At 38.6% G+C, this 27,188-nt stretch overlaps 1 protein-coding gene across 10 annotated transcripts in view; it reads right to left on the reverse strand.

Annotated features, from left to right (window-relative positions):
* Positions 1–27,188, reverse strand: part of msi2b (musashi RNA-binding protein 2b) — a 309,333-nt gene that overhangs the window by 200,325 nt on the left and 81,820 nt on the right. For all 10 annotated transcript variants that reach the window (XM_023962334.2, XM_023962331.2, XM_023962333.2 and 7 more), the window contains exon 6: positions 1,408–1,500. In XM_023962334.2, coding sequence (XP_023818102.1) covers positions 1,408–1,500 — 93 coding nt within the window. The remainder of the gene's footprint in view (positions 1–1,407; positions 1,501–27,188) is intronic.

The raw sequence follows: 27,188 nt of genomic DNA on the forward strand, positions 1-27,188 counted from the left end.
ATACAATAAACATAAATATACAAGCAACGAGACATTAAACAATTTTCTGATTTAAAACAAATGTTAAAAAAAATACAGCGGTCCCTTACAATTTCACCATTCTTCTTTGCAGGCTTTCTTTAGTGCAATGTTTAATTCTTTTTTTTTCTTCCTTTTTTTTACAAAGCACCTTCTGATTGGCTGTAGATCATTATCAATCTCTTCCGTGCCAGGGCTCCTTTACAATCCACAAAAATCTTTAATTGTGAGCAAATCTCTGTGTCTATTCTAGAATACTGGGCTTTTATTGTGCAGTTGTTTGAGTGTATTTAACCCTCAGCAGTAACTGAATTCACCAATGAGTTTGCCAATCACATCTGCTGTTTACAAAGACAGAGGAATAAAACCTCCTATCTAGACATTCAAAATTTAACATAAAAGGTATTTAATATATAATTTAGTGGAACTGTGCCTGTCTTTTTAAGACATTTTTCACATAGTTTTGACTTTGTCTTTGCTTTTTCTTAGATTTACACTATTTTATTTTGTCTCTACATGTTTGCTTTTTTGCTATAAAACATAAAAACAGCTTGATCTAATTTTTTTTAATTTTTTTCAGCAGAGAAATGACAAAATATACCACTTGAAATTGAGTTTTTTTTGACAGTTTGAAGTTCATTTAAGTTCAAATCTTTTTTTGTTTAGTAAAAACAAAGCTGGGGTTTGATATCAAGCATTGTTTTGAAGATAAATTCATAGGGTAACCTGTAAATTAAAGAAAAAACGATCAAAAAGGCCTCAGACTGCTAGGGTTAAACAGTAGAGAAAAGTGTAAAAATGTTTATGTCTGAGAAAAGTGTGTCGAGAGGACTTTTATCACGTTAAAACTTCTACAATTGTAATAAAATAAAGTTAACTACTATGCAATTGATGAGGGACCACTGTATAAAGAAAGAAGTTTAAAAAAAGATCCCTTCACAATGAGAAACCTTTATGTTTTACCGATATAAAAATATAAATAGCAAAATCCGCCTAAAAATGCAAATCACTTCCAATTTACTACATATTATCACAAAGTGAATGTATAAGCACTAAGCAGCCAAAACCTCCCAGCAAAATACCTGATTCTGTCATTCACAAACATGTAAAATCCGTGAGTTGTTGCCACATTTCACCTGAAAATATTTAATTTTGTCCAACAGTGAGGAGTCAAGCTGGTTAAGGTCTGCTCTCTAACCAACAGCTAATAAATTACCAATAAACTGCTAAAGTAAGTAGTAAGTACTTTTATTGATTGCAGAATCTATAAAATCCTGACAATACCCCACTTTAAAGTGAGGCTTTAATGAGTTCCCACTTAATTGCAGAGCGCTTAAATGTTGGTCGTTGTCAGAGTGCATAGCAAGGGAATAAGAAAAACAGCCTTACCTTTCCAAACTGTTCAAAATACTGCTTCACATCTTCCACTACTGTATTGGCTGACAAGCCTCCCACAAATATTTTCTTTGTTCTTGTGACCATCTGGAAGGAAAAAGGTGAGAGAAGCGGATGAGTGACAAGACTTCCCATGCATTTCACAACTTCCTTAATGAGCCGGAGACAAACACATCAAGTGAGCAGTTTCTGAGATGACGGAGTGGAGACGGGGGCGCGCGGAGTCACGCCGCTAACTTTCAAAAAAACACTTTATAATAGAGCATTTCTTGCACATAAGGTGTCTAAAGGACACAGCAGGACAAAAATACATCTTGGCTTAGAGAGGCAGCTGCTCTGTGAATCTCACATCGCAGTGACAATTCAAAAGTGACTGTCAAACACTTAAACACCTTCAGCTCAGCCTTAAAAGTTGTAGTTTATCTTTGCTAAAAAAATAAATAAAAAAAACCGAACAATAATAATAAATCCTAGAATAATTGGACTTATGCAAAAGATGATTATCAGTTCAGAGAAGATGAAATCAGAGCGAATTAAAGGCTCATTTAGCTTCAAACCGCAAGAATATTAAGGATTATTACCCAGAGCAGCAAAAAGGGCACAAACATCTGATGCAGATCGCGTGCTAAAATTACTTTTTAAAGAAAAAAAATCCAGAGTAATTTATATATATATGTGCCTGCATTGCAAAATTTTAAAAGGGAGGAATAAAAATGCAATATAGTTTTACCAACAAACCTCTTTAGGGCAGGCTTTTTGCTACAGTAAAAATGGTTATTTGAGTAAAAAATCCAGAATAAATCAGTTGGGGGGAAAACTGAATTTTTAGAATTTAAAAATTGGCCCCAATAGCAGAGCAGCATCTCTTTGATGCTGTGGTTTGATCTAACACTGCAGTGATAAGAAAGGCTACTTGATAACACATTTTCCCAAATAAAACCTTTGCTGCCTCTTTTTAAGTACAAAGCCCATGCAGGGAAATGTACTGTTATGGCGAACGGCGTAATGATGTTTGAGGCACAGCTCTGTCATCTCCCTCACAGACCACCAAATAGCTGTGGGGAAGAAAAAAAAACAACAACTCAAAGCTCTGATCTCTCTCAGCTTTCCTGAATCAAACAAAAAGTAAATGATGGCGGCTGGATAAATACACTCAAGAGATACCAAGAAAACAAACAAGATGGCTGGAAGATTCTGCCTTGATCAAAACGCTGACCGAAACACTTTCGATATAAAAGAGGTTTAGCGTGGAGGAAAAAGAAGCAGCGTTCAGCAAGAGCTGAAGTAACCATCTGTCAAGTGCTTTCCAGGTGCACACAGTCTCACAGGCGCACAGCCTGCACATATGCAGCCAGCCTCCCACACTTGGGCCCTCTCTTACAGTTGGTGTCTCACTTTATGGATTATTTCTTTGTGTCTTTAAAGCATTACATTCATCTTTTTATTGAAAAGAACTTTCTAGGAATCCAGCTTTCTAGCAAAAGGGAAAACAAACATTTTTTCCACCTTGTTGTCTATTTAACAGCAATTATGCTTAAAAAATATGCACAGCAGCGATTGCTCTATCTCAGGGGTCAGCACCGTTTATTGCATGAAGTGCCAATTTGCAATTCTCTCCTCAACAACTGTGCCATCATCAACCATAATGCGAACTCGGACAAAAATAAATACAAAAACATTTACAATATATCTGCAATTCTTATTAATTCACAAACAGCGGGTCAAATAGCTTTTTTAAACATATTTTGCCATCAACTCCCAAAAAGTGCTTTCATAACAACACTGCACAAGAAAAATAGGTCAAGGTTGAAAGAACATTGTAACAATGTTTCCTTGAAACATGCATGTCATACCTACAACAATGGTATTGGATACATCAAGAGTTCTAAGAATTTCACAACCATTAACATGAAAAAAAGTGTAATTTTGGTCAATTAATTTGTTGTTACATTATGACACAGGCCCCGAGTAACTTAATGTAAGCTAATTCTGTGATGGTGCTTTTATTGCATGTAAAATGAAATGTTTTTACTTTTGCCCTAGCATGCTAATTATAGTAATATACATTTTCCACAATCGTACAGCATCATTTTTCATTATTTTCATCCTGCAGTTGCTGCAGAATGTGAACGTTGACAGACACCACAAGTGTGTGAGCAGGATGTTTGTGTGTAACCCTTGTGCTATCCGAGGCACTTTACCATTGGGAGTTGGGTCATCTAGACCCACTAGACAGTGCGCTGAACCTTTTTTCTTCAATGATTTGTGATCTTCACTGGTGTCCATGGATTACAATCAATTACGTCAATGTAAGGGTGGGGTCATCTAAGATAGCACAAGGGTTAAATTAATAGACGGCAGAGACGATCGCGTTGCTTGAAAACTATAAACGCCACTCAGAAGTTTATCGGACAGTTGCATTTAAAACCAACCAACACTAGTATGAACGAGACCGTGGGATGATCGCTGTGAAGTATAAACTGGCCCTTATCTGAGTTTGGTTATTATTCAACAAACTGGGGGGAAAAAAGGGGAAAAAACAGCCGTGCTGTCATAGCTAGCTCTGCGCTATTCCCACTCACGCACGCGCTCAGACCTGTCTTCTCACCGCCAACAGATTCAAAACGAACAGGAAGGATTACGTTTTCATGTCTCAGTGGTAGGTAAACATTTTTTTTTTTCCTGCGGTGCGTGTTAATTTAAATCGCCCATTCACGAAGGCTGACACGGAAAAGCGGAAGTATTTATAAAAGGGGGCGGTGTCACAGTAACATCGCTTCGTGAATAAACCCTTTCCAATCTCTCTTCAATTGTCACTCAAACCCTATTTTTTTTCTAAATCCGAAAAATACAAACAGACGACAGATCAGGTGCTTATTGTTGTCACTCACCCGCGTGCCACTGTCTTTCCCGCCCTAGGTTGCCGACCCCTGCTCTGTCTTTTGAAGCATCTCTTTTCATATCTATCTTTTGAAGAACAACTTTAGTCATCTTCTGTGTCATTTAAACAGTTTCACTCCTTTTGTGTATTTACTTATGGACCGCCCTGCTAACTCAAACTGTTTCAGTGTTTCGGCTGAGCTGACACTGATTAAAAAACAGCCAGTTGCAAAGTTCTATGTATATATTTTAAACCACTCTTGTGTTTTTGCTGCTTCCCTTTGGTTCATTGTTCAGCTGCATGACCCACTTTGATTTAGCGCTTAAAGCAGGCAGCCTTACATTTTTCTGTATATGTGCTTCACCTCCAGAGGCTTGATTAATACTTTTTTTTTTTTATTGAGTCTATTTATAAAATAAAAATGCCTTCACATTTATGTGTTTATTATCCCACTATTCCCTGAATTCATACAAATCAGTAATAATTTGGTTTAATAAAGTCCTGAGTTTGACCTCAATTCTCAAACTTCTAGCTTTAGCGCTTAAGTTCGGAGGGTTATCAAAAATAAAAAACAAAAAATAAAGATATACAATTGCCATCAGCCAATCATCAACCTCATGTGATTGATTCAATAAATTGACATATTCCAATCTACTTTCATAAGAAGTATTGAATCTGAACATTTTAAATTGTGATTCGTATGACTTTATCCAATAAACTAATAATTATATACATATTAGAAGATCTTTTGTAGTTGGTCATTTTTAAAAGTAGCTCACCTCACAAAAAAGCGTGGATACTCCTGCTTTAGTTCAACAGCTGTAGATAAGAGGTGGAGCTAAAGGGTAGAGTTTAGATTCGGCCTCAATTGGCACCGCTTGCATCCCTCTGCGAAGCAAACGCTCTGACCTGGAGGTAAACGTCCACTCCTCCTCCAAAGAGTCACAAGCGCCTTAAACTGCCTGTTGTCCACTTGTGAGTAACTGTTCTCATTTTGGAAAGCTGAACACAGAATTGTTTCAATCCAGCCCTTTTAAAACCCTTTTCACACTGATGTGTGGCAACAATTGCTTCTCTAAGATGACTGTTTATGGTTTCCCCTCTTGGCATTGTGTTAATGCACACCTGAATGCTCCAGACTGGCAAACGGACAAAAGTGCTGCTTTTATGGCAGTTTGAACACCTGCTGATGGTCATTCCATCAAGAGACGGTGATTAGCTGCAGCTGACTGTGACTTACCCTCTTTAATCCAACAGAGGCAGTAAATTTGAAATAGCCCATGCCAGTTTATGTTGTTTTAGCGATTTAATTGGAAAACAGTTTCATTTGACAAAAGGAAAGCTTTTAAAGACCCACTCCAAGGAAAATTGTCTTTTTGGTGTTTTTAACATGTTCTTGTGCAATTTTTTAAAGATGGAGATAAATAAAATTAAAAAATCAAGCTCAAAATTGCATTTCTGAGTATCTTTTTATTCAAACTGTTGTGAATCAGGAGCAGACCAACGACTGCCTTTAAAAAAGTTTCTGATTTTGTTATGTAGAAAATACGATCAGTAGGTCACAAGCCCTTTGCTCCGCTCCATTCTGATACATCCACTTACAGACGACTAAATTCATATACGTCTTTGTTTTCCTCGTCTTAGCTGGTTTCAAACTGTACGACTGGATAGCTCCAATATTGTTCACCATTTTTGTTGCACCAGAAATGTTAGTTTGGAGTTGAGAGGGGCTGTAAGCTAGCGGGAGATAGTGTGAAGAGATGGATGATGAGAAATAGGGGCGGGCTCACTCCATGCCAATGGTCCCACCCACAATTCAGCAGCAGATTTTTAATGAACTACTGCTGCTCTGCAGAAACTAAATCCTACAAAACAACACTGGTTTGTTTTTTTATTTTGTTTTTTTGGATAAAAACAACACAATTACTGGGAAGACTTTTTTAAAAATGTGACTTTTACAAGAAAATGTAATGTATCTTTTTTATATATATATATATAAAAGAATATGTCAAAAGACATATTAAGTCTCAATTTTTATTTAAATTCAAGGTAGAAAAAAGAGAATTAAAAGCTCTGCAAACATAATGTGCATTAGGAACAGAAGTGCTGGGAACGGCAGACTGAGAAAAAAGAATTTAACCAAATAAGAGGAGCTTTATTGGAGACATCCAGGCTCAGCAAAGGAAAGACAATCAAGTGTGTCCTACAACAAGAACAAAAGCTACATGTTTCACTGAGCTCTATATCAACTTCATGAGAATCCACAAAGGGCCCAACGCTTAAATATGCAAACACAGCCTGTGTAGTAATTAGAAACAACATACCTGTGTGTACAGAGGCTTCACGTACTCTGACAACCAGTATACACTTGGTGCAAAACGCAAAGAACAAAAAACACAGGAGGAGCACAAACAATTATGCGATTTGAACTGTTGCTTGGTTTTTCATCTTGCTCTACAACACTTGTAAATCTTGACATGGTCCAGGATAACTTCTTATCAAATTAATACGTAGTTTCCTAATTTAATTTGAAACCTTGGGTCAAGATTGTTTTATTGTTTGGCCAGTCCGAGATCGGATTGATGCACAAATAAATAAATGATTTCTCAGTTTCTACTGAGTTTCCCCCGGACTGCATGGTTTTAGTTTAAATTGTAGATCAACTGATGAACATGTAACATATCGAGGGCTACAGCAGACACCCCTGCTCCTAGGCACCAGCCAAGATTCAGCCGCTGCATAATCCTGCGCACGCTTTCCTCCTCCCAACAACGCGCCTCAGGCCTCAGAGGTTATCAGCAACGGATGTTGCCTCGGGCAACCCCGAGCCAGACAGCTGCTGATAAACTGGCTGTGTGAGCATTTATCAACATCACTCAGGCTTATCATTGACAATCTAGGAGGAAAAAAAAAAAATAAAAATAAACAAGGTAATGTTCATTTCTGCTTGCCACTCCACATCAGCTGTTTGTCCCGCTTTCCCTCTGGGCCGCTCTCCTTCTCGCTCACATTTCAGACGTTCTCTATCTTGCTTCAACCTGTCAGACCTTCGGCCTTGTCATTATACTGATTTGACAGGTGTGCTCAATTGCAGAGATGATTGTCTGATTCCTGTGGCAGCAAAATGACTTCATTTATTTTTCGATAGTAGAATTAAAGCATCATACTAGTGGAGTCACAAAAAAGCAGCAGAAATATATGGATCTGTTGGCTTTGATAGTTACAAGTTAAATGCTGCTGTTGGACTTTTCTAAGAATTTGGACATTGGAAAAAAAAGTTGTGATTTTTTTTCTAGTTGTTAGAAAGAACTAAACTAGTAGTAGTAGAGTAGACTACTACTAGAGTAGTTGATTAAACATGTTTCTTAGAACACTGTCATTCGATAAAAAGCACATTTCAAACTTCAGATCGGCGTTTTAGTTTAAAGACTTTAAATACATGATTTGGTAAAAAGTCAAAAGCCTTAAGCTTCAATAACATCAACCTTGGCAATATGCGTTCAACCAGCCACTTGTAATGAAAAGTCTATGTAAACGCGTGTAAATAGGTGTTTCATGCTTCCACATTTCGCACAAAACCTTTTACAACTGTAGGTGGCAGACATGCATTGTAAACAGTAGAAAAAGACATAGAAGAAGAAGTCCCTCTGTGGTTGTCCAGTGTGAACACAATGGGCTATACGTGTTCAAGAATACATGTTTAGCGCGTTCTTGAATGCGCATCACATGCCCGGTGTCTAAACTGTAGAAATGTTGTCCTTGAAGGAAGGTGGCTTTCTTTTTCCACAGAATGTAAAACAGAGGGTTTGCCGTGCTGTCTGCTTAGTGTCAACATGGTTTTTAAAAGGCCTGGGTGTACTTTGTTTTTTTGGACACAACCTTATCAATACACAAAGAAGGAACAAGCAGAGGTCTGCTTGTAATCTTTCTTTTTCTTCTCAGCTGCTAATTTAAACATAGTGCCAGTTTGTAGACTGTTTCACCTTTGCTAAGTCAAAAGTGTTGGAACTAGTTGTGGTCAAAATGTGTAAGGTGGGGCAGGAAAACTATCCTCTTTTCACAGCATTGATGACTAACAACCAGAGCCGGCTTTCACTAACACTAGCAGTACAACTTACGTCTGCACACTCACAGACAAAGCCTGTTTGGTAAGAATCTGCTCAATTTTGAAAACTGTAAGCAATCAGGAGGCAGTTGCTAAGAAAAGAGTAAGAGGGAGCTGGCAATAGCAAGGCTACAGGTGTTCAGACGGGCCAAACGGGCTATTCAAACAACAGAGCGAGGCGCAACAATGGCAAATATAAACGAACAGCTGCAGGAAAGTAGTTGCATTTCTAGTTGTCTGCTGTTCAGATGTACACCAATGTACCTGTTGTCCACCTTCATCTCTTCTCCAGGGACATCATAGCAGTTTATCTTACTTTTCTAGTTTTTGTCAGAATTATGGTCAATTTATGACATATAAATTTGTGGGCCAGTCAGTCATTCTTCTTCTTAGAATAGATGTCCTACCACTCTAGCTACCTTTTGGTTATGTACTGACGAAACAAGTCAGCAGTCAAGGACCACAAAGTACAATCCATTCTTAGATTTTCTTTCAATTCAACCTAAAATACAGGATTATAAATCGTGACAGAAAACTATAGCATTATGAAAAACTAAAGAGGCCACGAGAAAAATGCACATGATTAGATGAGTACCTCAGTACATGGTCCACGAATAAAACAAAAAAGATTTAACTAAACTTGTGGCAGTACAATCCCATTCTTTTATTTAAATAGATACAATCTAGACACTTCCTGTTTGATTTCACACATTATTACCAGCATTATCTTGATTAATCTGTGATTTTAAGCTTACCTTCTGTTATTCTCATAACTAAATAAATTTTGAATACGTATCTTTATCCTTACATCCCAACAACACAGAGTAAAAAAAAGACTAATTGGCATAAAGAGTTACTGAATAAATTCAGTTTTGCCGTTAAATTTTTCCAAATGTTCTAAAGGTTAATTACAAGTTAGCTTTTGGTTTATTTAACTTGAACTTGGCAATGTGATAGAGCGCAAGTAAAATATTTAAAGTCCACAACACAAAAATATATATTTTTCATTTGTTTAACCCTAAATGACTAATGTAGATGTATTTATATTTTTTACAGAGTACAGTGAGTTCTACAAAACAAGGCAATTTTTGAATGACTAAAGGCAAATTCAATCTAAAAATTAAAACAAATTTAATAAAACACAAATTAATTTGTAATTCATGTAATCCAGTTTTGGATCAGAGAACATTATGAACCTCTGCATTTGCAGCAACATTAGTTTGGATCATCTGAAGGCTCACTTCAGTCATTTAAAAGTTTTTGTTTTTTTTTGTAACTTTCCTACAGTCTTTTAAAAGAGCCTGCTCTTCAACCCAGTTTTTCCTTTAACCCAATTTTTTAAGCATTCGGTTATTTTTGCACATCCGTAGGAGACAGTAAGGAGAGCTATCAGTGTGCAAGAGGAAGTTCGTGAGTGCCTCCACTCGAGTGTGTTTCTAATTTCCAGAGGAGCTGTGGCGGTGAAGGGCTATGTTTATCACGCTAACAGAATGCACGCAGCAGATACATACAGAGAGGGAGGCGAACAGAAAAATGTAAAAGCTTTTAAGTGCCCACTTATCAAAGGCTGTTAGCAGCCCTAACCAAGACAAGACACAACAAAATGACAACCTATACATTTATATAGAATTATTCAATAATGGTTGTCACCTTGGAAATAAGGACTTCAAAGCAGCACAGAGTAGAACACATAGTAAGATAAAATGATTACATTTAGTCAGTAAGCAGAGACTTTTATCCAATACGCCTTAACGATGAGTGCTAATTCAAAACATACTTTGGGTATCAATTTTTTTTCATTTTTCATCTATCGTTTTATTGTTCTAACAAAAACTTCATAAACAAAAAGATTCTTCAGTGAGTAAGGTAGCCACGCAGAGTTTTATCACAAAGCAAACATCTAGTGAACAAGCTGAGTTATTAATTGTCCCTCCATGAAAAGAAAAATTCACATTGACGATTATCAGCTTGATAAAAGTAAGATTACTGTCAGCTCCTGCACCCCCGCGGTTCTTTGAAGAGCTGCCCATACAATAGAAAGTGGCAGTGCACTGCAGAGCGCGGGAGACATTACAGCCACTCTGATGCTGTTTGTCTGTTCCACCAAGAGAGGAAATGGAGAAACTCAGGATGGATATTTTTGACAAATTCATTCAGAACCTGGAGGTTTTATTTAGTTGGAAAGAAGTTATTCTTTCCTCTGTCTGTGAGAACAATGCACATCACTGCAATTCCTTTATTGGTATTTCTTTAAGAGTGTGAACATGGGGACTGTTGAGCAGGCTGCAATAGATAAGCTGGTAGCTAATATTGCAGCGCGCAATATCATCGAAAAATTTAGGACTTCTACCTGTGGCAGGAAACAATATTCCTCTGTGACGCTCCAACAAAAAGTTATTAGTGTTTTGAACATGCGTGCAAAACAAAGAATCCAAAGACAAGGCGGGAATGTTATTAACTCCCCAAGTAGGATGTGAGCGAAGATTAATATGCTGTGAAACAATATTTAAGTGGGAAAGAAGCCGACAAGAGTGAGAGGGAAAAAATGTAACGCATTTATGCAAATTTTGACACTCTAGCACAGATGCTTTAAGTATGTTATCTTTGCAATTGCTTTCAAAAGAGGCGAGGCAATGATAGATGGCGGCAAAGACTGACAATGATTTTACTGGAAGTTGTTAGCTAATAGTATCCCTGATGTGGAAAAGAGGAAGGAGAACAAGTTTTTTTTTTTTTTTTATCACAAGTCACTGACATGTTCATTCTTTAGCAAACCATGTTTGTAGGTCCTTCACCTCTTCCAATTTAATCTTAATGTGTATTTTCATTTTTATAAAATAAATATAAAGTACATTTTATGGATTATTTCTTGCAACCAAATATTTACCAACTTAACAACTACTACTACAACTACTTGATTTTGGAAATTCTGGTTGTGTCTTCAAAGTTCGGCTTTAAATTACTTGCAAAAAATGAGTTTTCAATATTCAGACGCACTCTTACACATTTTAGAGATTAGCCTCAACAAAAGAATGGTCTGCAAGCATCTCTTTGTAAAGCTGCGGAAGACAAACGAGCAAAAGCCAAGCTATCTAGTGTGGCGTGTTTAATATGTGTGCATATGTGAACACACACATCTTTACAAAACAAATCTTTAAACCAATTATTGGGTCTCCATTGAACCTACATCTGTAGCTGTGTTTGTGTTACACATTAACAAAGGAATGAAAAAAATCAGAGCCATACAAGCAACTGATGGAAAATCACAGCTTTGTGAATGGACTCTGCTGTCCCATTGCTGCAGGCAAATCCCAGCTGCAGTCCTTTTTTCCCCTTTTCTTCATCTCCAATACTACGGTTGTCCTCATACAGACATTAGCTCTGACTGGTATAGCAATAAAAACGGCATAAGTTCAAAGTGTTTGTCAAAATTATGTCAGATGTGTTTAAATGCCAAGAGATCATTTTAAAAGCAAGAAAAAAGCCAATCGAATGATCCATCAATAGCTGTCAGGAGCTCTGCACAGGACGCCATGTGCTCCTCCCATTAGCCCGTCTTTTCCGGTCAATCACAGATTTTTTTTTTTTCCTGAAAGAGGCTGAAGTCATTTGCTGACCATGTTTAAAGATTTAAGGCATTAAAGATGCACAATCTGAAACTGCCAGAGTAGATTGGATTAAAACAACCAGGAGGGCAGCTTGAAGAATCCTGTTAGCAACATCTAAGCTGGTATTTAAACGGCGCCCTCTATACACATCTGAAAAAGTAACTAGCGTACATAAGATTAGCATTAGTGGCTGTGTAATGATCCACATTTATGTAGCACTTTTTGAGGTCTCATTGACATTGCAAGCCAATACATAGCATGAAGGCCTCGCCAAAGCCAACATAGAATGAAAAGACCATAAATGAAAGCAAATACTTTTATCGCTTTTAAGGATGTCCTTAAGCTCTGTGATGGTTTTAGCATTCAGTGTTTTCTTTTAACTCAAAGTGTTGTGACGTCAAGGTAGTTGACCAAAATAGGAAACAAGAGGAATCCTTTCCTGTGGCCAGGCTTCATATTGTGGTTGCCGTTGCTAATAGCTCTCTCATTAGCTTAGAGCCTCTCACACTCCCAACAAAGGATTACCGGTTTGATGTACAGTTTTGAGCCAGACGCCTGCTCAGATGAGGAAAACAAAGACACACATGGATTTCGTCGTCTACAAGTGGATGCGTCACAACAAAGCAGGGCCAAACCCAGTGTGGGCCTGCTTCGCAAACAAATACAATCTTTTTCAAACTACATTTTTTCATCTGCTCCCGATTTACAATGATTTCCATGAAGAAATATTCAGAAATGCAATTTTAAACTTAATTTTCTTTATGTCTGGCCTCCATCATCATAAAAATGTCACAAGGACATGTTAAAATCACCAAAAACAGGATTTTTTTATGATTTTAAAGTGAGAATGTATGCTACCTATTAGGATTGCAATCATAAAATTCTACCACCACGCTTTAAAGCCCAGTTAGTAGCCGTCCATGTATAGAGCTTTTTTCAGCAACACATTCAAAACAGGGATTTTACAGCCCCAGTGAACGACTAAAGAAAAGATAGCATTTATAATGAGCAAACTAATGCCTGATGAAAAAAATAAAAATCACAACAAAAAAGAAAAAAAAACGGACATTTCTTGTGATAAAGGAAAATTTAATTTCAAACTCTTAAAAGCACTTTCACAAGTAATGCTGTCCACTTAATAAATAGCTATTACAATACTCTTCATCGTATCCCCCTGGACTGGAGCTGCTATAGTGGGAGCCATTAGGAGTCAAGAAAAACACGTTTTTTTCCTTAACAGGCCACAAGGTAAGAAAAAGGTAAAATCATGAGAAAAATAACAGCTTCTACAATTGCTGTCCTTCTTGTGTTGTGCAGCTGAACAGAGGGCTTCTGCAAAGTAACTTGATGATGCATCTTTTAATGCGTGTGCCTCACTGCTTCTCTGGTGCACTGCTTTGACCTGAGTAGTGTCTCTCCCTTTATCCCGTCTGCACTGTAAAATAATGCCTCAGATTCTGCGCTTGCTCTTTCTGGAAGGTAATTTCCAATGCATTTCCCCTCGCCACCATGGTCACTCTATGCAGATGAATCAGGGGCAGCGGGAATTTGCATACATTTTCAATCTGTCCTCCCATATTTAGCTCCTCTGAACAGAAACTGCTTTGAACACATGAAGATCGTTTTAACCATGTGTTCTGATTTTCTGTGCACATTTGGATTTACATACCCATCCCTGGAATGAAATCCCTGTTTGCTGCTCTTCATTTTCAGTTTTGTTTGGCAGTGGATGCCATGATGCAACGTTTTATTTGTTTGAGAAACATTTTGGAAATCCCAAGAAATAAAAACATAATGGTATCTAATACCATCTTGAATGTAGTTGACAATTCATAAGACATAAAAATGTGCAGTTTGATACAGAAAAAGGAGCAATCTTTAAGGCTTGCATTTCTAAAACCTGTGATCATAATTGCTACTTTTCTTGAACTGGGATTAAACATAAAAACAAGTTGGTAAACGTATTAATGTGCAAAATCTCTTAGCTGTCAAACTAAACTCTGTTTAGGAGAATAAACTGTGAAAGAACAAAAACAACATAAAAAACAGCACAAGTTAGAGTGTCATATTCAAAATAAAGATGATGTGAAAATATATGGAGTAAATTCAAATTCACCAGCAAACATGTATGTAAACAAAAAGAAAGTGGAGTTTTGCGTAGAGCTAAAATGGTGACCGCACTGTCTGTTTATTCCAGAAAGATCTACTCTATCAAATGCCTGCATGGCTTCATAACGAGGACTGCCCATGTGCTGAAAGGAGAAAGAGAACATCTGAATAAATACAGGAAAGAGAGCTGAAATTAATGAAAAAAGCAGAAAATAGGCACTTTCATTTGGGATATGATTTTTAAAATATATAATTAAAAATGTGTCTGTGGATGAAAACATTTTCATTTGTCCTTTAATGTGAGAGCTAATGAGCTTGTTTATATTTGGATTTCAATAAATGTATCACTGATTGAACAGCCTAAAATAAATAATAAAGAACAACAGTTTTGTTCCAAAGTTCAGGAAAGCAGACATTTCGATCAAGTCGGCTCCTGTGAGTGAATGGGGCGTGTTTTAAATTATTTTATATCACACAGCTACTCTAAAGGCCCGTACACACCGGGACGAATATTCGCCAGGCGTTATTCGCCAGCGTTTTTCGCCACGTTTTTTGTGTTCACACCCAGGCGATTTTCGCTGACGATGAGTGGAGTGAACATGCAATTTCATTCCCTGACATTAGATGGCGCTTAATGTAAAACAGAAATACTCCTGTACACAAGGTGGCGCTGCGCAACTTTACGCTTCTGAAAGTCGCTTTTCACTCAGAAGAAGAGAGCAAGTATTTACACGCTTGTCAGAATCAAACAAAGAAAACATGAATATTTCAAGCACCAGTAGCTCCAACTGGTGCTTGGTTCGGGGATATTTTAGAATGTCCGTCATTATTGCTTCGCGGCTGTGTGTAGACGCTACTTGGCGTCTATCTTCTTCGCTGGTATGTGTGCTCAGCAAGGCAGTTTTGTGTTTGAGCGCCCCCAAGTTGTGTTTTACTGTAACTTCAGAAGCTCCAGACACGTGAGCAAAAGCGCCATTCTCATTGGTCGAGTAGATTTCGACGCGACGCGTCGAAAAAAAAAAACGAACCCGAGGCGTTTTTTTTTTTTTGACGCTTTAACGCCTGGCGTTTTTTCGCGTCGGTGTGCACACTCTCGTTGGTGCCCTTTGTTTAGTCACGAGGCGTTAAACGTCGGCGAAAATCGCCGGCGAAATTCGTCCCGGTGTGAACAGGCCTTAAGGGTTCAGAAGCATCCCAGGGGTGATGTCGCACTCCCGGACCTGATGAGAAGTTTTGTTCCGCATAGCTGTATCTGAATCACAACAAACTCTAAAAGAAATGGTTGGAAAAACTGAAAACTGCTTGATTTTCAAAATATTTCAAAATAAATTTTTTCAATGCGCTATGTCTATGAAATACATCCATGGGGACTTAAAGCTGTGCCGCAAACTGAGCAAAAAAAACTTTGTTATGTGTCACAACCAGGCCCCATGTTTATCTTTATCCTGAGTATTAGGAAAATACCTGAGTGGAGAAGTGGTTTAAAAGTCACCAAACAATTTTAGTGTGACATAAAAACAAAAACTATGAGTTAGAAATCAAATCCTAAAATATGCTTCTTTTGCAGCTTTTCAAAATAAAACACGACTATATTTTTCACATACTGTCCTCAATGTTGACCCCCAGGTAAAAGTGAAAAAGCCACTTGACAAATGGAGCGTCGGAATTTATTGAGCAAAACCTCTAAAAAAAAAATTGACTCTATTAACAGCAGAGGAACACAAACTTCTTCATAACATTTGGTGATGTTATTACAGAGCAATGCAAACAACAAGCAAAATCTGAATGCCAACATCACTAGAAGGCCCATCTGTAGAAGCTAAACACAGGCTTATATTTTAAAAAGCTTTTTTTTGTTATCACAAATGGGATCCCAGTGGATAAATCTCTGAGGCTATAAGCAACTTTTCAGCAAACAAGAAAAGTATCAGTGCGTCAGCTGGACAGGTTTCTAAGAACACACTTCCAAATGATTACAAGGTGAAGATCCCAACCTCACCCAACAGATGATGGTTAAAAAATAGAAGAGTCTAAGATACAGAACCAGCAAACAGAGGTGTCATGATGTCATTTCTTAAAAATGAAAATAAGGGGGGGGGGGGGGGGGGGGGGGGTCACGATTGTTGCCTCTCTAACAAGGTTGTAAATGACCAAGTCCAGACAGTGACTGTTCTTAAGCAACCAGAAGGTACCAGAGAGAATCTGTCAATGCAATGTAGTGTGATCAAAGGTCTTGACATTATGCAGGCACAATGTGCGCACACACATACACACAAATGCACGCACTGGGAAAACACAGCCAGTTCAGGTAAACACACTGCCTCTGCTCACTTGCATCACTAGAGCTGACTCACAAAGAGAAAACACGGTCAATAAACAACAAACAACAGCGCAGTCACTTTTGCTTTAGAGGACATTCTGCACAGGACAGAAAACAGAGGAAGAGCAGCGAAGAAGGATTAGGTCATTAGTTTGAGAATTAGCAGCGGTGAAGCCTTCATGTTAAGTATGAGGGTGGCCCGTGCCAGGTCCACTACCACTTCCCTAAACGCGCTTTTAAGAAGTGGCCCAATCTCAGATCTAGTGAGCATAAATAGATCTGTAATTTCTTGTTGCAATACAATCAGGGCAAAGAAGATGAGAAGGAAAGATGCTTAGTGCAAATGTGGAGTGGCAGGCCCAAGCAGCCAAACCCAGGATTACAGTGGCCATTCGTACGGGCCATAAAATGAGTGATGAGACGGAGGCAAGCGCAGAGAAAGAGGGAGAGAAAGACAGGAAAAGGGAGCTGGGGGTGGGGAAGGGCTGTCAAGCACAGGGCAGAAGCTAATGACAACTCCAGCTTCAACTTGCGCAGACGGCTTTGAAGCCCGGCTCTGATCAGAACTGTGATTGCCACCCCTGCAGGGCCACCACTCCCATATTAACCTACACTAACAGCTATTCAGTGAAAGTCAGAGGCCCTTTCAAAGCCTGACTTCTGCTGGAGCTGGCCATCTGTGGCACAGCCTCGTGAGACGGCAAAGATGCGAGTAAGGCGCACGCATGTTCGGGACAATGTTTGCATATGGCCTTGCTATAACAGTGACAGTCGAGCTGAACATGGGGCCGGTTAGAGCTGATTAGCTGCACTTCCCTCCTCAGCCCACTACAGTTATGAAGATTGATAGAAGCAGCTTAGAGCTGATTATAGGGCCCTGGAGATGCATGGGCCCATACCCAAACAGCAAATTCACGCTGCATCTACAATGAGCCAAGCATGCAATGCACAGGGCAGGCATTAAGCAAACGTTGTAGCAATAAGAGGCAAATAAGAGAAATGGACAACGCCAGAAGTGCTCTTAAGAGCTTTTCAGAAATAGGAATATTATGCTAATTAGATGCTTGCTTGTGGCAAATCTGGGACATTTGAACAAGCAGGTTATGAACATTTAACGAATTTCCCAGGCGATGTGCTGCGACTGGATATCTAAAACTTACTCCAGGGTTCTGAGACACAGTGAGCTGTGAGCTGGTCTGTTTGCTGCAAAGAACACCAAAATGTCTTTTTAAATGAGATGCTTGCGCTTTATGTTACATAAATACTTCAAATCTGCCACATTGGATGTAATGGAAAAGCTTAACAAGAATAGACATTTTTAGGTACTTTTGCATTAAGAAACAGTTGAATTCCCCTTAATGAATGTCTTGTAATAATGTCACAGGACAAAAGAGGAGGTGAGTGGCTCAGAAGGTGCAACTGTGGAGAAATACGTCTGCTCTAGATAGCTGTTTTGTTTGGGTTGTGCGTGAGACTAACATGCGCACACACAATCCTATCACTGGTGTCAGGACTGGCTGGCTGAATGTAAACAAAACGCTGAAATAAGGATATTTTGAAGGGTTTTTTGAAGCATAAGTGCATGCATTTGTTTTTTACTGCTCAGAAAAGTCAATAGGAATCCCAACACGATGTCTTTTTGCCTTCATCCTTCCAATTGTGTGTTCATTAAAGTTGCAGTTGTCTGGGCTGGACAGGGCAAAAAATGTGGACTTTATGTGGACTAATTCTTGTGACCTTTTAAACCGGCAGCAGAGGGCAGAGAAGTTGTCCGCTAACCGCTGACTCACTGACATAGTTTAAGTCTGCACTCCATCCTGTGGAGCATACAGAGCAGAATCCAGACCCTGTGGTTTACTTTAACAGCTACATTAAGGACCACGCTCTGTTATTTACACTATGGTGCCTCAAAATCTATTTTGGGTCTCTGCTGCCCCCTCCCTGTCTCTGAACACGCACCATTTTGAGGGACGTCAGGTTTTGCAGTTTTCTTTTTAACAGTAAAAGAAAAGAAAAAGGTGTCAGATACTGTTACTCATGCAGTTTCATACCAAAACTGGGCAAGTGGATTGCAAAATCCCAAACCCACAGGGTGTCAACTTTAGAAGGCTCCAAAAATGTCTCTAAAAAGGAGGATTTGTTAATTCATAGAGACAATGAATGGGGGAAATAAAGAATTTTATTTTGTGTTAACGTTTTGTTCTCCAAACTGAAGGTTGCTTCTTTGCCCCTCAAAACAAGCTTTAACCTTGTGCTATCCTAGGCACTTTACCATTGGGAGTTGGGTCATCTAGACCCACTAGACAGTGCTCTGAACCTTTTTTCTTCAATGATTTGTGATCTTCACTGGTGTCCATGGATTACATGAAATCTTTCCACCTTTATCCACCTTTGTCATGGTAGGGAGAACACGTCAATGTAAGGGTGGGGTCATCTAAGATAGCACAAGCTTTAACCTTGTGCTATCCTAGGCACTTTACCATTGGGAGTTGGGTCATCTAGACCCACTAGACAGTGCTCTGAACCTTTTTTCTTCAATGATTTGTGATCTTCACTGGTGTCCATGGATTACATGAAATCTTTCCACCTTTATCCACCTTTGTCATGGTAGGAATAACACCTCAATGTAAGGATGGGGTCATCTAAGATAGCACAAGGGTTAAAAAAAGAGAATGGGGTAGAGTGTTTCCTCACATTTTTCTGTTACTTTATTTTAATTTATTGGAAAAAGTTCAACACATTCTAAGGATGCAACAATTCTCCACATGTTACACCATAAAGCTGAATCATAAGTAGAGTGAATCAACGTATCCCTACTGGATACCAGTTTGTTTACGTTTAAAGTATCAAACAAGAATCTATCATTTATTGTTTTATCATATTACACCAGCCTTAAAATCAGCCAACTAAAAGGGTCTTTTTTTGCATTGTTACTTGCTCAATAGCAAATAAAAAAACTTTTTTACCCAAATTTTATGTTTTTTGTTGTTTTAGTGTAATACACAAATCGTCTACAGTATTTCGAACCGAGATAAAACCCTTTACCAAAAATTGAGGTTTTAACTGATCTGAAAGGGAATGGTTGCATCAGTCTTAGGTTCATCAACTTATTTTAGATCAAACTGTTCTACCTTGGAAATGTTAGTTGTTCATACTTTTTTCCTTCAATCTCTCCAGTGTGTTCCTCTCTGCTGGTAGTGACAATGCTCTCCCATGCCGTCACTTGTGGATTTAGATGGTTTATTGCCTTTCCAGGTCTTTGGAGTTAATAAACCGGAGGTCCTGCAAATATTTGCCAACACCTGGAAACGTCTTCACTAACATTTTCTGCCAGCAGAAATTTCTCCTTTTTTTTTACCCAGTTTTTATTCTTTGTATTGATTTTTCAAGGTAACCAAGAGACCTCTCGAAGGGAAAATGGTGATTTCTGACCATTTAGTTAACAAGATTACCTACTGTGAAGCTATGGGGTATTTGGAAGAAAAGCCTATGGACTATAGAGCAAGTGGTGGTGGTGGTGGCGGTGTTGTCTGTGTAGTTCTTTTAACTACATTGATAGGCAACCTCTTCAAGGGGCCATGTCATGACCTCTCGACATGGATTCCAATGTAAATTTTCAAAGCAAGGTTCCAATCCTTGCTCTAACAGTTGGCCCACAAATGGGATTTTATTGTCCTGTTAAAAATAATGCCTTTTTTGGAGCCAGGTCTCTGTCCCTACACACACAAACACTTGCATCTGTATCTCCTCCTTCCACATACATTGTTTGAAGACAATGAAGCTAATTGTTGTGGAACCTTCATCTCCTGAAACGTGGTCACATGACTAACATGATAACAGACGGAGGAGGCGATAAGCTGGAGAAGGTGCGACCACACAAACACACATACACACAAAGCTTTTTTCTTTTTCTTGCTCTGAAGGTGTAACTTCAAGTAAACAGCATCACCTTTTCTCCACCTCACTCTAATCCTCCTCTCAGTTTCCTTCCTTTATGTTTTTTTCTCTCCAAGATATCAAATAACACCAAAAGATTTTCTGGTTTATTTGACAAAAAGGAAAAACTCCTTTGCGTCAGAGAAGCAAAAGGTTTCTGCCCGTTCTCCAATTGCAACATTATCTTTACTTCTTCAATATTTGTTGGCTGCTTTATAAACCAATCAACTCTTTGATGCAGATATGAGTATCAGAACTAACTGCCTTACGTGTCAGAAGACACATTTCAGAGATGACAGCGATACAAGAACACAAAAAAATCAAGGAAAGAGGAAAGAAAATATAAATTAATAACCCCAGCTTAATTAGATTGATAAATCGGAATATTATACGCCTATAATTTAAAAACTGATCATTTGATAATATTAGAAGTGCAGAAATCCGGCAATTTATTATTTTTACAACAGTACAATCAATAGTAATGGACACCCAGAATGTTTTAAACTAAATCAGTAAAATGGACCCTTTTATATTTGTTTCTGTTGCGTGTATTGTCACTCCTTTTAAGGCATATGTGTTGTGATACAGATTTCATCTCTGGTCACATTGAAAATTCAGCAGTTTATGCTTTCTTTGTTGCTGTGAGTAGATGTTCACACTTCTGTTTAAAATCCACAACATGGAAACGCAACAAGTGCAGAGGAGCTAATTAAAAAAAAAACATATTTAACAAGTAACGTCTTTAACTTTATTGAGTGAAAATTGTTTCGATGGTAAATAACAACCTTATTTTGACAAGTTAAATAAAAACTGATGAGTCTGTCCTGTTGGAGTATTATTAAAAAGCACCAACGTTACATCTATTATGGACTTCTAAGTCTGATTTGATTTGTTGATTTATTTCAAAAATTGTAGTCAAAGCAATAAAGAATTTACTCATATTAATCAAACTCATTACAGAAATGATAAAATGCATATATTAAAATAAAAGAAAATAAAACGAAAAAAAGACCCTTAAATCACATATGCTTAATTATTAACAGTGATCAGTAACTTAAGTCGAGTAGAGCTTGATTTATTGCTTGAAAAGGAGTGGGACGAAGCAAGCCTATATAATCCCATCCCTACTAAGTTAATTCCTTTTTTTTTATTTTTACATAGTTTTTTTAATCCAGTTCTGATCTCTCTGAATGAACAGTTAGAAACAACAGGGTGGGATGTTGGTTGTACTTTCAGTACAAAAAAAATATGGATCTTTAAATGGTATAAAATTCATTTACATGAAAAATGACTTAATAACTGTCAGTGATTTTGAAATTCCATACTATGGATAATTCCTTTTCTGAACTTAGGTTTTTTGTCATTTCTGTTTTGTATATTTAGAACCACAGATGCATGAAACATTGGTCCTGAAAACCGTATTTTTGGTTTTCAGGCGAAAGATTTTAAACATTTTATAAGAATTTAAACATTTTACCCAAAGATTTTAAAATATTATATCCAGCAAGCTGAATTTTATGTTGATCATTGTTGCAGCGTTATATGAATGTACAAACAATAAGAAAAACAAAATAAATGTTTTGAGTCATAATTGCATGGTAGAAAAATAGTTAATAATTGCGGTATAAATAAATCTTGTAATTCTGTTCATTCCTGCATATAACTTTTTGAGCTCTGACCTTTATTTGAGTGTCAACACCAAAAACTAAAAAAGGTTGTAAACCTGAAAGCCTATAATGGTTAAAACAGACATTTTCCTTCACCCAGAAGAAAAAAATTGTTGCATCCGATCACACAACCGAATGATAGACTAACTTTACTTCTAAGGAAAACTCCAACTGCAAGCCTCATAGAAACCCAATTCATTGCACTGCAAAGTTAATTATGTGCTCCACTGCATTCTAAAAATAAACAGTAAAAATAAACAGTAAGTGCACGTCATTTGGCATGGCTACCAAGGTCATCAGCCATTCAGTATCTCGAGGAATACAAAGTCAACTCGCTGTAAGTGGATGTTTTACATTTAGGCCTTTTACAGTTCACCTCCAGGACAAGAATGTCAGTTACCCCTGAGGAGAGGGGGGCTGTAAGGAGTCTTGTTTCAATTAAAAGTCATTTGCGTTGCTGTGGCCTTTGTGTTGCTGCTCAGCACATTCAAGTCTGTCACAAAACAAAGATTCAATCAGTGTTTGGTAGCTACACTGGAATAAGGCAGATCACTTTTTTCACTTTTTTTATATTGATTGAGAAGTTCAAGATAATTGTTGTGACCCATTCCAATAAAAACGTTGTTTTTTGGTGTTTTTAATAAGTTCTTGTGGCATATTCTGATGACGGAGGACATTTATACAAAGCTTAAATTCTGAGTATTTCTTCATTTAAATTGTCGTGACTCAGGAATAGACGAAAAAATGCTTTTTGACAAAGCTTGTAGTTGTGATGTCACAAATACAATGGGTGGACCACAAGCTCCCAGCACCGCTCCATTCTGATGCATTCACTTGTATTCCACTAGATTCATGTTCGTCTTTGTGTTTGCTTCTGAGCTGGTATCTGGTTTAAAACTGTACGGCTGGATAGCTTCAGTGTTGCACGCCATTTTTGTTGCACCAGTAATGTTAGGCTGGTTGTGAGGGGCTGTAATCTAGCAGGAGAGTGTAAAAAAAGCGAGCTCTCAGTAACGGTGAAGAAGAAGGGGGTGGGGTTTCTCCATCCCAACGGTCCCACCCATAATTCAGAGAAAATTTTTTGATGAACTCCTGCCGCTCTGCAGAAACTCTGTCCTAGAAAACGACACAGGTTTTTTGATCATTGCTAAAAACATAAAGCATAATAATAACTAAAAGACCACTGGAAACTATTTTTAAAATAAATCAAGAGTTGATTGGAGTGGGTCTTTAAGAACCATGATATAAACTCATGGCAAAACATAAAGAAAATCCATAAAACCACAAGATTAGACTGTGCGTGTTAGCGAGAGGATTTTGTAAATGATTGAAGGTTAAGAGAGGATCATCCATTAAAAACTTCACTAAGGTAGTGTATTACCAACAGCAGCACTTTATCTCACTGCTGTCCTCTGTCAATGTATTTTTGACAGTGTTTTAGTCACCCTCCACCGTGGTTTTGGTCCTTTAATTGCTATAATTAATGTTCATCATGGTGAGTGTTTGTTGAGCGACTTCAAAACTCCTAGTCCCCTCAGCTCCTCTCGGGAAGGGAATTGGACGAGCATGAAGCACTTGAGTTTTTTGTCATGCTTCACAGGAACTGAGAAATGAGGGGAGTAATTCTACGCTCTTAAGCATGCTCAGAAGAGCTGAGCGGCGCGGCTCAGCTAAGTCATTCTCCATGGCGCGGATCGCTCCCGGGCATTCCCAGCCAGTCCGCATCGAGCTCCGTGGACACACATGCATTCACAATGCACTGTCATTAGTTGCAGGTGATGCATGGCAGAGTGAGTACAATGATCCTGACTCGATGTCATGTAAAAGGGGGACTTTTAACACTCTGCCGCACTATGTTTGTCTCTGTGTGGTGATGCTGCAGTCCCTTGAAGTGCCCTTGCTGCACCTAGGTAGAGCTGTCTGGAGGTGACTGGAGTAAAGCAGCACAAGAGATACACATAAAAAAAGAAAAAGCTCAGAGGACAGGAGGAGGGAGTAAACTCCTGCTTTGTGTGGAAGAAGATGTGTTGTTCTCTCATCTCTGGAAATATATGAACTTCTTGTGGCTAGTGGGGGCCTCAGCTGTGGTGAAAATAGGCCCCGACTGCCTCGCTCCAGAACAATCTACTCCACATCTCCAAATCTTACATCTCTGCCCCTGAGCAGTGAAAGAAACAAACAAAACCTCCTGCTCTCTTTGTCTAGATTTAATTTCCTCTAAGGAAGGAGGCTCCCCTAAAATATTCAACTACTTTAAACCGGGCCACAGACCAGGCTGTTTTTTTTTTTTTTTTGATGGGTTCTGGACCTAATCCTTCAGTGATGCATCTTTCAAAGCCTTTGCTTGAGTGAGATACCCCACCGAATAGTTATTGGATGAGAAAACTGTGGAATTGCTTCCTTTCCAGGCAGTTCTACCACATCAGGCGAATAACTGGAGCTGTGTGACCCTGTGGTCAACTGCCTTTTTGCAGGCAGTCAATGTGCACTTTTTAAAATGAGGCTGGGCCACACTCTCAGCCCCAGGCCATGGCTCAACCCTCATGCCCCACCTACAGTGTAATTTACTCTCTAGGTAAAGCTGGCCAGAGGGTCTGACCCCCGCAGCGTTGGTCGTCAGTTACTACTGACCCCCAGCAAGGTGCCAATGAAACATGTCCATTGAGTGGGAGGCAGAACAAACTAGTTCACCTGGCTCCTGCTGACAGCTCGCCGTTTTAAACCGCGGTGACGGATCAACACGGGTCCACGGTTGCACAGCAAGATCGCTGCGCCTCAGGCCTGAGCAACACTTTGCAGTAAGAGTCTGTCCCTGGATGAAAAATAGAAGCTGCATTTCAGGAAATACCTCATCAATACTTTACTATAACACCCATAAACCCAGGAAGGAGATTCAAGAGAGAGGTTCAAAATTCAAAGTCTGTTGTTATGACACTTTTTTAACATTTACAAGTATTTAAAATACCTTACCACAAACCCAAAAAAAATGTCTTATTCTTATCCTAGTTTGAGTGAAGGATTTAGACTAATATGCAATTTCTGTGAGTTAACCCTTTAACACTGGAGATGTCACCAGTAATGCCTAAATAATACATGCGCTTTAACATACCGTAACTCTACAAACGTTTGTGCAACCGACATGAATCAGCTGATTCTGATGTGGAGAAAAGCAGCTTTTCATACCAGCTTTGAACCAATATGCAACACATTACTAACCTATAGAATCAGCTGATTTATGTTGATTGCTTAAGTACGTCCCTACCGTATAGTGCTGCAGCTGAAGCTGATTTCTCCGTTTCAGAACCTGCTGGAATGATGTTAATTGCATTGCAGTTAACAGGGTTAAGGCATATCGGGTCAAAATGAGCTACAGCTGATCCAAAAAGCAAATGCCACTACATTTGGCCCAAGCCATGACCTTTACAATGGCTTGGGCTCAGTGTTGGGGAACAAAACGCAAAGAGCCATTACTCTCAAAATTAATCTAGATTAGATCCACTAATACTATCTATAATATTATAGGTGAAGCCTGGACCCATATAACCAACTCACAAATCTAAAGCTGGAGCACAACCTTTTTTCCTGCACAAAATGATTGTAAATCCTTAACAGCCCCACGCCTCACTGGTGGACCACTATTTTTATTTTCTGCGCAACATCAAATCAGGAACAAAAAAATTCTAATTGCTAATTTTCATAGGAGACCAAAATTAAGAACGACCTCTGTGGGGTCAAAGTCTTAATCTACTCTGGGTTTGCCGTGGGGAGACATTTTAGGGAAATATTGTTTGGAATTTCAATCAGTCAGATATGATAACTTTGAATAGGCGTGATATTGCAGGTGTACATGTCATTTTGTGATGTCTGATTCCAGAGAAGGCCATGTTAAATCACTAAATGGCATCACAAAATGTTTCATGACAATTTAAAGAAAGTGTTTTTTGGAGCGATGGGCTATCATACTCGAGTCTCATCATAATTCAGTGTGAAATTAATAGCTATTGGGGTGGAAAATAAACATAATTTCAGACCAATATCATAAGTTTAATTCCATAAAATAAGCAGACTAAATGAACAAAGAGTGCAATTTGGTTCCTGCACCAACTAGATATATTCTCTCTTCAAAGTGATTAAGTCATTAAAGTGACTTAATTTTTTTAAGCACAGCTGAGAACCAGTAATATTTGAACAAATGAGGGTAAAGGGCTAATTTTACAGGGTCATACAAGCTTATTAAAGCATTAGCCCATCCTCCTCCTGATCTTCCACTCTTTCAACAGTGACTTATCTAATTCAGAGAAAAATTAGCCCTTTTTGTGTTGCAAATTCTTTAACTTTTCTAAAATAAAGACCATGAAACCACCACACCTGCATAGATAAAGCTACTCTTATTTCTGATTATAACGTCACCTTCCTGCCTGACTTTTTTTTGCTTTGTCAGCGGAGCAGCAGTGTGTTATTTACATAAACACACATGGCTGAACAAAAGGAGAGAAACCCGGCAGACTAATAGCGGTCCAGTGTGAATCTGACAGCATGCTCTCCATCAGGTGAAGCTTCTGCTGTAATGTAGTGTCTGACTCAGTTCGTACCCACAACACAGCGAAGCAACCATCAACCATTCCAAAGCGAGGTGCGCGAAGAACGTGTCCGATTAGAGACCGTTGCATGACTCTCGTGATCGCAGCGGGGGGCTCTGGCCCAAAGCCACGCTCCAAGGAATGTCAGATGCTGCAGCTCAGATCTGCATCTTATCCATTCCACTTTGGGATAACATCTTCACATTAAAAACCCACTTCCATAAAAATTGTGTTGTTGTTTTTTTTTACATCTTCTTGTGGCATTTTTGTCAAGATGGAGGACGGAGTATTTCTTTATTCAACTCTTCAATCAGGAGCAGATACACTGGGCAGGCCACAAGCTCTCTGCTCCACTCCATTCTGATGCATCTACTTGCAGACAAATAAATTCATATACATCTTCGTTTTCCTTGTCTGAGCTGAAGTCTGGCTTTAAACTGTACGGCTGGATAGCTCAGATATTGCTGGGCACATTGGTTGCACCGATAATGTTAGTTTGGGGTGTGAGGAGCAGTAAGTTAGTGGGAGAGCGTGTACATGCACTCAGTTATGGATGACAGGAAGTGTGT

This window comes from Oryzias latipes, chromosome 14 (assembly GCF_053564925.1).
Source record: "Oryzias latipes strain Hd-rR chromosome 14, Olatipes_Hd-rR_3.1".
NCBI lineage: Eukaryota > Metazoa > Chordata > Actinopteri > Beloniformes > Adrianichthyidae > Oryzias > Oryzias latipes.